At 39.3% G+C, this 13,187-nt stretch overlaps 1 protein-coding gene across 1 annotated transcript in view; it reads left to right on the top strand.

The window, feature by feature from the left end:
* Positions 1–8,262, top strand: part of RASEF (RAS and EF-hand domain containing) — a 75,371-nt gene extending 67,109 nt beyond the window's left edge. Inside the window, exon 17 of the mRNA XM_017500752.2 lies at positions 5,095–8,262. Coding sequence (XP_017356241.1) covers positions 5,095–5,200 — 106 coding nt within the window. The 3' untranslated portion in view covers positions 5,201–8,262. The remainder of the gene's footprint in view (positions 1–5,094) is intronic.
* The last annotated feature ends 4,925 nt before the right edge of the window (positions 8,263–13,187 follow it).

The raw sequence follows: 13,187 nt of genomic DNA, 5'->3' as shown, positions 1-13,187 counted from the left end.
TTGAATAAGTCCCTGTTTTTCTTTCGGCAACTCTGATCTATAAAATGAGGACAGGGGCTGAAGGAAATGATCCCAAAGGTCCTTTCTAATTCTAACAGTTTGTGACTCTGTATGTGACAGCCTGTACTCCACTGAATATCTTAATCACTGTTTAATGCTCTATTTGTCTTATGGGGTCATATTAAAGTTAAATGGCTCCAAAGTGCCCAGGTCACACCCAGAGTGCAGAATCGATTCTGTTTATTATGTCATAAAGATGGGAGAGGCTGTAAGTTTCCTGTGCCTTTCTTCCTATCTGCTTCTATGTGGCATGTTGGGTCAGCCAGGCATTGGTCCTGCTTCAGTGAAGCTTAGACCCCAACTTGTGTGTGTTTACTTTAAAACAACTGGTGTGCAAAGGCATTTTCATAACTAGGTTATTTCAGCTCCATAATGGACAGGTTATAGTTGTTTGTTTTTTTTTTTTTTTAAGAGCTTTAGACAAGAAATCAGATAAGCTTCTTGTGAATCATTTATCATAAAGGTTTTCGTTTTATTGTTATTGCATTATGGCCAGGCTTTGGGCTTCTAGTGATGTTAGTGATGTGTTAAATATAAAAATTAAAAATAAAGCAAACATATGAAGAATTTAATTGCCTTATACCCAGCATTCGGAATTGCTTGTCAAAGTTCCCAACCCTTAAATGGAAATGTTATAGTCTCCACAGGTAAAATTATCATTTTTTAAAGTTTTACAACCTTGGGAAAAGTATGTATAATGCAAAACATGTATGTTTTCAGTTTAGATTTCATAGGGTGAGATCATATAATGTCATAAAACTAGAAGAAAGTATGGGTTTGCACTGTCTGAAACAATTTATTTTTAAAGGGAGGCCATAAATGTTTGGTTAACAATCTGAACTACTCTGCATTTTCTTAGAAAATCTCTCAACTCCAGGAAGAGTTTCTCCTAGAAATGCAGTTTCCCTCTAGTGCTGATAGGTCATCTTTCATAACCATTGTCCCATTAGTAAGTAAATTTGCCGTTCCAGAACCACAGCCTTTAAACACTTTGCAACAGATTCAAGTTCAAGAGGCATTTAATTATCAACTGCCTGAAATTGGAGAAAAACTCAAAAAGCTTAGGCTAACATACCAGTTCAGCATCAGAGCTGAGCCCAGTGGGTGTATATTTGTCCATAGACTGAGTCATTTAAACTGCAGTTGTTAAGCATATGGTAGTTTTTGGTGAGGGGACTTAATTTTCCCAGCCTTAAATCTGTTTTAGATGTTTGGAATTGTATATGTATAATTTCCTTAAAGTGGAACATGCCTGCATTTTTGGTGGATTAAAGAGGCTGAAGGCCAGATGAAAATGTGGTTATATACCTTCCTCTTTAATATTTTTTTTCGGGTTCAATAATGTCTGCATTATGGGCACTTAGCGTGTGCATGGCCCCGTGCTATGTTCAATAGAGACATCAAGGGAATAAAAGACTGACCTTTCAATTTAACATTACAGAAAAACAAAAAAAAATGACATTAGATGGCCAGACAGCCATATGGTGGGTAGCTGATAGAGGCCATTGGATCTACAAGAAGAGAGAGATGTGGATTATTCTGTGAGGATACTATATTTATTGTGCCCATTTTGCAGATGGGGAAATTAGAAATTAGAATACTTAATTGGCTTGCTCAGTGACACATCTAGTAAGTGCCAAAGTGGGGACTCTTCACTACCAACTTGGATAACTGGCTTGCTGCTTAAATGTTGATAATCTCAGGGTCTCTACCATCCTCTCTTCCTTTTTGTTCTCTGTCTGCCTAATACCTTCCATCCACATGACTTCTGGAACCATCTCTAGCTGGTGACTTTCAGTTTTTGTATTTTTAACCCCCACCTCTTTTTAAAATCCTGTAAGCATGGAGTGAACCCCTCACTGGAAGCTCTGTAGCCATGGTGACTCTGCATATCCAAATCCTAGTGTGTTCATGTGGCTTTAAACTTGTTCCCCAATCTGTATTCCCTTTCTCAGGAATCTACCAAAATTATAATTAAACAATAGTCACCTGGAATCAGTCTTGATTCTTTTTCTCTCTTGCTTTATCCCTTGCCTCCAGTGGCTTCTGAAGGTAGTCTTTCAGTCTCTTTTGAATCCATGCATTTTTCTCACTTTCTCCCTTTGTCTGCTTTGATTCAGGCCTCAAAATTCCCTACCTGGGCTAGTGCAAGAATTTCTGCCTCAGAGTTTCTCTAATATCTGTTCATCCTCTACCCTGTAATCAGGTAATCTTTATAAATAAAAATTCAGTTAATATTTACTTTCTTGCATCCAACCCTACATTGGTATCCTACTGACAACACAGAGTCCCAGCTCCTTAGCATGTGGCTGATAGCCTTTCACAGCATGATATGGTTTGGCTGTGTCCCCACCCAAATCTCAACTTGAATTGTATCTCTTAGAATTCCCATATGTCATGGGAAGGACCCAGGGGGAGGTAATTGAATCATGGTGGCTGGTCTTTCCTGTGCTATTCTCGTGATAGTGAATAAGTTTCACTAGATCTGATGGGTTTATCAGGGGTTTCTGCTTTTGCTTCGCTCTGATTTTTCTCTTTCTGCTGCCATGTAAGATGTGCCTTTTGCCTCCCACCATGATTCTGAGGTGTCCCCAGTCATGTGGAACTGTAAGTCCACATGGACTGTAAGTCCAATTAAAGCTCTTTTTGTTCCCAGTTTCAGGTATGTCTTTATCAGCAACATGTAAATAAACTAATATACAGCCTGACCTCAACTACCTTTCTTGAATTTCTCGCTCTTTTTCCCAAATGAGTGATAATCTGTAGACAGGAAACTGCGTCCAGTCCCGGCCAAGCTCTTTTATGCCTCTGCCTTTCTGCATGCGGTTCCCTGCACCTGGAATCTCTTTTCTATTCTTTCAGAAGGTCTCTCCAATGTCAGAGTCTCTAAGAAGCCCCATCTCCGTGAAACCCACAACACACTGTGCATGTGTGGCAGCTGCTCTCTCAGGACCACAAGATTATTTATTTAGACATTTGACTCTCCCTCAAACTCACTAGCTGAAGGTCCCAGAGCCTGGCATAAATTGGGCATTTGTTCAATGACAGAATGACCGAGATTTTGTAATTGGAAGTTGTGTTAATCTTCCATTGTCCTTGTAACAAACTCCCACAGATGTAGAGGCTTAAATAATACAGATTTATTATCTGACACGTTTGGAGATCAGAAGTCTGAAATGCGTCTTCCCGGGTGTTAGGGTTGAATTCTGTCTCTTCTTTCCTCTCCTGAGTCTCTGATGCCTCATCTGTGAGATGAGGATAATACTACTCACCCATCTCCTGTCAGGTGTGTATGTTTGGGGTGTATATCAAATATTGAAAAACATGTATATTGCATTTGCCAGCTGGCCTACAGCTAGAATTAGTTCCTTTTTTTCCCTGTTGAGATGTCTTGTTTCCAACTCACAGTGCAGTGGTTTTCAAAAGTTAAGATTTATCAGCACCTTCTGCAGCTGTGCCGGCCAGTTTGGTAGCCACTAGGCACTCACAATGTGGCTAATGCAAATTCAGATGTACTGTGTATTCAATATAGAGTGGATTTTGAAGGCCTTCTACACATTATAAAATACCTCATTAATAGTGTTTTTATTGACCACATGCTGAAATGACAATATTTCTGCTATACTGGGTTAAATAAAATATATTAATAAAATTAATTTTACCTATTTCTTTTTGCCTTTTAAAAATCTGGCTACTAAATAATTCAAACTGACATGTATGGATTCCATTGTATTTTTGTTAAGCAGTGTGGCTCTGTTGGAGGCACACGGATTCCCGGTAGTTTCAGCTAAGTGCTTCATCATAAACCATCCCAAAACTTGGTTCCCCAAAACAACAACCAATTTTTATTTCTCACAAGTGGCAGAGGTGGCTGGATCTCAGCTGGAAAGTTTCTGGACTGCTCTTGCATGGGTATCTCCTATGTTTGCAGTTAGATGGCCACCAGAGCTGTAGCTTGGGCTGGATGTCAGCCACCGGGATGTTCCTCCTTGTGGCTTCACATGGACATGGCATCTCAGTCCCCAGGGCCATTCTGGTGGCCTCTCTCCATTGAGTAACCCTGGACTTCTTGAACCCTGGACTTTGAAGAGGGTAGAGGTTGATACAGCCCGGCATTGTAAACACTTGGGTTTAGAAGTCACAGAACACCATTTCCTCCATATTCTACCGATGAAAGCAGGTAGAGAGCCAGCCCTGACCAAGAGGGTAGTGGGGCAAACTTTCACCTCTTGATGGGAGAGGCATCCGGCACTGAAAAGCGCAGAATTATTTGGAGCCATCTTAGGGAGGCACTCGTTTCATCCACAGAGATAGCCATTCATCTTGTCTAAGACTTCCGGGTCTTCATATTTCACAAGCATCCCCAGGGGCTACACCTAGAAGGATACTTCCCTAGGGGGTTTTCATAAGATCTTGGAAAGTAAAACATTTTTTGTGAGTCTTGCCTCTAGCAGTTAATACTGGAAGAAACTTAAGATGACACAATCCATTGTTACCTCCATGACCATGATTAATTAAAGAATGGTTATAAAATCACCACTGCTTTTGTTAAGCTCAGCAAGCATTACATGAAGCTGGAAACCAGGTTCCAGAGTGTTAAGGAGCATGCTGTATATATTACAGGTTCTACAGCATCCTGAAACCTCAGGAGAGAGAGAGGGGAAGAGGGTGTGTGTGTGTGTGTGTGTGTGCGCGCGCGTGTGTGTGTGCGCGTGTGTGTGTGTGTGTCCTCAGAAACAGCTTAGAAAACAGGTGCTGGGGCCAGCCTGTGTGGTTTGAATCCCACTTCTGTAGTCATCTGACCTAAGGGAACTGTCTTACCCTCTTTTTGCCTTCATTTTCTCACATGCAAAATGGGGCACAAAATATTTATATGATTCTTATAAAGATTAAGTCAACACTTATAAAGCATTTAGAACAGTGTCTAGAAGGCCATGCAGACACTCAGCATGGCTCTTTTCATTTCTACAGAGCCATCTGTGGCTTAGTTTTTATACCTCAGTAATCCTTTCTCTCTCTTCCTCTCTCTCTCAGAGAAGTGAAAAAGAGAACTGACAAGGATGACAGCAAATCCATTACCAATCTGACCGGGACCAATTCCAAAAAGTCACCACAGATGAAGAATTGTTGCAACGGCTAAATCCCAAACATCCTTGGCCTGTGAAGTCTTCATTTCCAGCATACTGAATCTGTGTGACTTGTTTGGCTCTTAATAGAGTGGTGCATCCCACTGACACTGTCACATGGAGAGTTGCAGTGCAGGAAACCTGAACCCTGCTCTCGGGCCGCTCTGAAACTTTGGCTCTTCTTTGTTTTGCTTCCATGACTGATTTGGGCCCTCTGCTTAAATAGACTAGTCATGTCCTTACAGGTCTTAAAAGATAATCGTAAATGTGTTTAAAATGGTTTTAAAAAAGGAAATCACATGCTCAGATCAAAGCTGTACAAGAAACTGGCATCATTAGATTCACATGGTACCTGACTTTGTGGGTAACCTAAGGCTGCATTTAAATACTTGATACTAAAGTTCTAGTAAAAGGGGGTTCTCATCCTAGCTTTTCTGTTCACTGGCCTTATGATCTTGGACATGTCACCAGCCCATGTTGCATCTGTTTCTTCACCTGTGAAATGAGCAGCTTGCCCTCCAAGGACTTGCAGCCCTTGGCACCTCACAGATTCTGTGGGAAGCAGTAGGAAGGAAGAACTGTGGTTATTCCTGCTTTTTAAATATTGGAATATTGATTTTTCTCACTTCTGAATTAAGGACAGAATTTAATAGAGAAAAACATGAAAACAGAAACATCTATTTTTTTATGTATAAAGAAACATGTTTGAGACAAAAATAGTTGTGTATAAAAGAGTATTTCATGATCTCAGAATACTTATAAAGCCCATTGTTTAAATTTGGTGTTAAACTTTCTAATGAAAACATGTAAAGCCACATACTACTGAAAGCACAATGCCCAGGAAAGTTGTCACTCTTCACTAAGAAAAAAAAAATCCATGATGGAGTGGTTGCCAGAGGCTGAGAAAGGGAGGGAAAGGAGTGACTGCTAATGGGTATGTGGTTTCTTTGGGGGATGATGAAAATGTTCTGGAACTGGAATCATGATAATAGTTACATAACTGTTCGAATATACTAAGAACCACTGGATTGTGTTCTTTGAAAGGGCGAATTTTATGGTGTGAATTATCTCACTAAAAAAGTATACTAGTACTTAGAGTGATTTAACATTTTGCAAAATGAAAATATCTATCCCTGCTGATTTCTAAGCGTCCCATGGTTAGGAAGCATAACCTGTAATATAATGCAAGTCCCCTAACTCTTTAGTTGCTAACATTAACTTCCTTTAGTAATAATTAATGAAAGAAATACTGTGCATGATTTGGAAATAATGTCTTTAAAAGAGGAATCGACATCAGCAAAGGTGAGCCAGGGTCCTTTGTGTAAGTGACTGGTGGCTCATCATCACCAATGACCTGCTTGGGCTTGCTCTTCTTCCAGAACCTGCATTGCTTCCCAGACTTCCCCACTGAAAAGCCTCTAAGAGCCAAAGAAGTCAAGGGTGGTAGGACTGCAACAAAAGATTCTAATTTATCTTGCTTCATATAGGTCCAGACCCCAAGTAGCTTGCTGAAGGAACTTACTTATTCTACTATATAAGCTAAAAACATTTATTTTTGTTGAACTAAAACAATTCCATGTAGCAATCATTTTTCTGTTCATGGTGTTTGTGATAGAACCTTAAATTCCCCAAGCTTCAGTTTTTAAAAAAAATGGGCATTACTCGATGTATTACATGCAAAGATTCTAAATAGCTACATCATCATTTAACTTTTATAAACATGGCTTCTCCCTATTGAAGACATCTGATATTTTTGCTGGAAAGTTGGATCTATCCACTGTAACTCTACCATGAATTCCTGTTTCTTGGTTCCAGAAAAAGAAAAGATTACATTTCTAATCATAAAGAATGCCTTGTTTATGGGAAATATTTCAGAATAAGGGGAGTATTATGTGGCATGGTGAAACAGAAGTTTTGCCATGGCTGTTTGCCTTAGTGGCATCTTTTGATGAGATGGGTGAGATTGGGTCTGATATATGGGACACATGTTTAGGTTTTGGTGCAGTTGCACAAAACTGTGTTAGTTTATATGTTACTGTGTTGCCTTTATTTATTTTCTCCAAAGTGTCTCTTTATATTGGTTTTACAATCTGTAAATAAGAGTATGCCTGTAATACAGAAGTATTTTTGTGGTCTTTACCTCTGGATTGTCATGTCAATATACCCAAGTTGATGAGATTACACCGGTGCCTTTGATAGACAAGCTAATTGTCTTTAACTGTTTGAGCCCTGATGATAAATATTTTGGTAATGTAATCCAAATTGGAGACTTAGAGCTCTGGTTAGCAATCATGTTTAAAAAGAAGCTACTTAAAGCTCTGTATGCTGCAGTGCTGGGAGATCATGGTGTACCAACATTTTGATTTTATGAAGGGGTTTTCAAATTTAAAGCGCATTTTCAGTAAGGACAAACATTTAATGTTTTTACCTTAGACTTAACTTGATACATTTGCATATTACTATGGAAGTTATTCACCCTGTCTCTGTTTTTCTTTAAGAGCTTTTAAAATCAATGTTATATTACACTCCGTTTTTAAATGCATCCTGATACATTGGAAAATATTTTAATTTCATTATGGAAAATAATGTTGGATAAGGAGATATTTTTCACTGTTAACTTTTAGCCCATGAATTTTCATAATTTATTTGTTTCACTTGCTGCTTTATATGACATGTGACATTTGATTATTTAATACTTGATGTGATTTGCATAAACCCAAGTTGCACAGCCCTCCTGCTGAAGATAAAATTGAGGTTAAAGATAAAGATTTATTTTCATATTTGTACAGTGATCAGCTTCAGAGTGATGGTTTTTGTGGGCTTTTATTGTATGTGTCTGTAAGAAATTTCATATGTATATGTTAAGTAGGCCTCTGAGTATTGAATAATTGTTTTATGATTTTGATTTATATGGTTTACATTTTCATTGTATGGGCCATATTTCATTTATACTGTTTATTTCTCTTCAAACCATTAATAATTATACCATAAAGTATAATTTTTATAGCAATGCAAATGTCTAAGGACTACAAATATTTTCTGCATTGTAAATTCAATAAAGCTTGCTTCCTTTGGCCTTTGGGGTGTTTCCTTCAGCTTTACTGCAGATATCCCTGAAGTAATTTTAATTCTAGGATGTGTTTGCCTGAAACCATACCTCTAAAACACTTGTCTTTTCTGGCCATGGCGAGCTGAGTGTTGGGAGAGAAGAATGCATGCCTGGTGTTCAGTGCTGTGGTACAGACAAGTCATCCTGGCCAACAGGGCAGCAGTAGACCAGCTTGGGGCAGGACAGCCAGGACTAGTGAGGCTTTTGTGGAAGAATGTCAGTGCTCTGGCCATCCTCCTGTCTTCTGAAGAGTTAGATCTTTTCTCTGATTCTCACCCCTTTCTTTCTACCTTCATATGCCCATGCACCCCAAATAGGCTGAGGCTGCCTGCTCTCACTCCTGTAGCACCTTTTAAAATTTGTCAACATCCTTGTTGCCCTTATACTTGTTACATAGACAGATGCCCCATGCCTTTAGCCACCTTGTCTGCTGCTGCCTCCCTTCTGTTGTGTATAGTGCTTGATACTTTAATAGTACTAATTGTTGAATGGATAATCAAAGAATTAAGTGGTTAAATAAGAAAGGCGTTGCAAAGAGTTTCCGCAAACACTCCCCCCTCACATGCACACATAGACACGCATACATGATGATGGTGGACAATGTAAGAGGCAGTATATTTTAATGTCCTTGGGTATGAGCTCTGAGGCCACCCTGCCTGGGTTTGAACCTGGCCTCGGACCTAGTAGGGTAACTATGAGCAAGGGACTTAACCTCTGTGTATCCAAGCTTCTTTATTTGTAAAATAAGAAGGATATCAGTACTTTTTTTTTGAAGTTGTTCTGAAAACTAAATGAGTTATATATGTAAAGGGCTTGAATAGTGCCTGACCCTTTGATTGCCCTCTATTAAACAGACATTTTGCAGCACCATTGGCTGCATTGGTCTTGTTCAAGACCCTGGGTACTGCCACCAAAGAATAACAGAACTCCAAGAGCATGCCAGGTCACATGGGGGATAGAACATTTCAGAAGATTCTTTGACATAAATTCATTGACTACCTTCCATGTACATTCTTGGTGTTTCAATGCACACAAAGTTGGAGTATCATATAGGATAGGTTATTGTGTAGGGTGGATTAACAGAGGAAGAAAGAAGGAGAGAGAAATAAGGTTCTGAAAATTAGAATGGAAAAGTGTAATGGAATCATGATTGGGGTAGGATCTCCATTTATTAATGGCTGCTAGGATCAAGTAGTGGAAGGGATAAGGAAAATACTGGGCCCTGACTGGGATTTTGAATCTAAATGATAGTGAAAATGGTAGTGGGATAATGGAATTCTTTAACTAAATGGAAACTGACCTTTATGTTTATAATATGACAAATAGTCTGTTGAAAAACAAAGATTGCCTGTAGATACATCCCAAAATCCACAAGATAGGAATGAATCTCGAGGAAAGCATATTATTTTGTAAGATTTAAAATTAAAAAAAAAAACTTTTCTTTCCAGATATCAGCATTGAAATATGTTTCCATAGCTGTAAATGTAGAAAAAGATAAAAATACTTCAACTTTAAATAACAGGGTAAGGTAAATTTTCATATGCAAAATTCTAGGAATATGCACTTTCTTTATTTTTCCTGAAATTTTTTTTTGCACCCACATATAAGATTTATTTGTGAGTTTATACTAATTTTTTTGTAGAGGTGAGAATTTAGTCATAGGCCCTTTAACTTGTGATCTGTCTGACCGGTAGTTCATGAGCCACGTTTCATAGCATTTGACTTAAGATTTACAGAGTTCCTCATTGTCCTTAGGATGCTGGCTTTCTGAATATCTTTCAGTCCAAGTTTTCTTGCACATTTTCCCATTGCTGAATATGGAGTAGAACTTGAGAGCTGGATAATTACCTTTTCAAAGAGAGCCTTACGAGTAGTTCCCATTTGATTTTAGGGGTAAAATTAATGTTATTTAATTTGCCACAAATTTCTTCTTGCTCAATCATTTTAGAAACAGATGTTTTACCATTTAGATAAAATCTAAAATCTTCTTAACATGATGTCTAAGGCTCTTCATGATCTGGCTCCTGCCTGTTCACTCACTAAGTCAGTCAATATTTACTGAGCCCAACTATACTAGTCCTGAGTACTATTTTAGACGGTGGAGATACACGGTGGATAAGACAGAGTGTCAAAGAAATTACATTCTGGTAGGGTTTGACAGCAAACTTGTAAACAAAAGGAAGATCCACATACTGGCTCCTCCCACGTTTCTCCAACCAAAAGTCTACACTGGGGCATAGGAAACTATTAGACACCCCATGCTCTCTCTCACCTCTAGCCCTTTACTTAGGCCTTGCTTTCTGTTTGGAATATCACTGTCCACTCAAGTTTCCCTACCCAACTTCTGTACATCCTGCACACCTCATTTCAGAAATCACATCCAGCAGCTATGTCCATCTCCAAAGTCTGTGCCAGATCCTCCCTTCCATGCATATCTTCCCCAGTGCCCATCATAGCACTTTATTAGACTGGGTTGTCATGATCAATTCACTGTGTGCCTGGCATGTCCAGTGATTCCAGCCTTCCTTTATAATTTTTTGAGTAGGGGGTAAACTTTCTCCTCCATGTACACACTTCAGCAGACTCATGATTTTCTGACTCCTCTAGATCAGGGACCTAAGATTTCTATGCCACAGACCTGTTTGAAGCCCAGGAACTCCTCAGAATCATGTTTTTGAATGAATAAAATAAAATACAATATTATAAAGCAAACCAATGATATTGAAAGACTGTTTCCAAAATACTTTTTGAAATTGGTGATACTAGCAGGATTACTACTGCTTTAATGGCACATGAAACTACAAGATCTGGTGATAGGTCTTAAAACCACCACATAGGGATGAAGGTGAACAGTATTTCAAGACATCTACAAGACTCTAATGTGAACTGTAAATATCTGTGATTTCTCTTGGTCACACAGTCACAGGTACTGATAATACTACCAAGGTTTAGTTGCTAGCCTTTCATATTAAATGAAGGTTAAGCTTAAGTTAGAGTTTAGTGAAAATAAACAGGTAAATTTTTTTTCCTAAACATGATAGAAATAGGGATTCCTATCTGCTCTGGGTTAAAAACATATACTATGTTTAAGTTGCAAACATATATATTCAGATGAGGATTCCCATGTAGCAATCAAAATGCCAAGCCCGACTTGGTGGTGCCAAGTCTTCTCACTCCTCTGGCTCAGATCTGCTGCAGCCTAGAAGCTTGCCATGGGAAGGAGGGCTGGGTCCTCCTGCTCTGTCCAGCTTACTCTACGCTGATCTCTATTTACTGATACACTCCCCTCGAGGCTCCAAACAAGGGGAATATGGTGCTAACACTACAGGAGATAAATGTCACAGAAGAAAAAGAATGCAGGTGGCCAGCAATTCTTGCCTGCCAGGAGTATTGAAGATCAAGTAAAATATGGCGGTTGCAAGAATATGTTTCAGCCCACCTCCTGCCTTGTTACTGCCCTGAAACCACTCTGATTTAGTTAGCCCTTTTAGAGTCGTGAACACTGGCTGATGAAGCAAGAAAAGGTAAAAACATACAAATCCAACAGGCGTGCGCCCCCATGCCCAGCTAATTTTTGTATTTTTAGTAGAGATGGGGTTTCACCATTTTGGCCAGATGGTCTCCATCTCTTGACCTCAAGATCTGCCTGCCTTGGCCTCCCAAAGTGCTGGGATTATAGGCATTAGCCACTGTGCCCAGCCATAGCTGTGTTTTATACATTTGAAAAGTAAGGTCCCTCTCATCTTCCCCTAAGAGAAACAATGTTTCCCCCTTGGGCACAATATCACCCGCCTTGAGAATGCATGTCTAGAGGACTTCCAAGACCTAGGAATTGCCTAGTTGGAACAGAGGTCATTGAACCCAGAATTGTGTACAGTTGGGCTTAGGAACCTGATAGACCTGGCCTTGAATTCCACTTCTGCCACTTCCTAATTCTGTGACCTTGGGTAACTTACAAAACATATCTTGAGTTTTAGTTTGCTCATTAGAAAGTAAAGAAAGTTAAGTGCTTTGCACATTGCTTGACACCTAGTCCATGATCAGAGTGGATGTTCTAATTATGTGCCATGCTGTTTCCCCGCCTCTCTGCGTAGAATATCAGATGAACACCAGATGAAGTGAGTTATGTGCTAGTTAGGTCAAGGAGTGATACAAATGTGAGCAGCTAACTTGCAGAGATTTTTTTTCTCCTTAAAAAATCTTACCGATAAAGAGCATGACAACTTTATTGTCTAAAGGGATATGCTCACTTGGGAGCCTTGGGCCATTGGGAAGCTCTGTCTCTGCTTCCTCTCACCAGCCTGTCCTTACTCTGGAGAGGAGGCTGCAGACCGCCTCAAAACGTCAAAAACAAAGAAACAACATTCAGATGAACTGTAGTTTAGCAGAAAGTTTCTTTTCAGTTGTGTTTTCTTAGCCTAAGGTGACTCTGTACATAAGTACTGGGAAAAAAGCAAAAAAAGAGAAAAGAGAGGGATAGAGGAACAGTTCTAAAGAGATGAACAAAAGCAAAAAATGCTCCCTCCCCAGTGCTGATGGCATCTAGGAAGGAGATTAAGGTGGTAGTCATTTTCTAAGTGAGGTATTTAAATATATCAGCTCTCAATTTCTAGGAGATGGAGTGATGATGCATTTGGATAACCCAGGACACTTGATTTTCCTTTACCCATAAGACATCAGAATTTTTGCCGTACTACAAAGTCTTAAAAGTCTGAGCCCTGGAAGAACTTTAAGGTAACAACTACAGTTTTTTGACAAATTAGTTGAGAAAACTGAGACCCCACCAAAGAGCAGCAGACTGATGGACATACCCAGGTTTTCTGATCTCAGATCCACTGGTCTTTTGGTTCCAAGGTAGTAGTTAGTAAAACCAGGTCTCGGAAAAAGCACAG

Source organism: Cebus imitator, unplaced genomic scaffold (genome assembly GCF_001604975.1).
Source record: "Cebus imitator isolate Cc_AM_T3 unplaced genomic scaffold, Cebus_imitator-1.0 Scaffold269, whole genome shotgun sequence".
Lineage (NCBI taxonomy): Eukaryota > Metazoa > Chordata > Mammalia > Primates > Cebidae > Cebus > Cebus imitator.
Note: the sequence above shows the minus strand (reverse complement) of the source record. Positions and strands in the feature narration are given on the sequence as shown.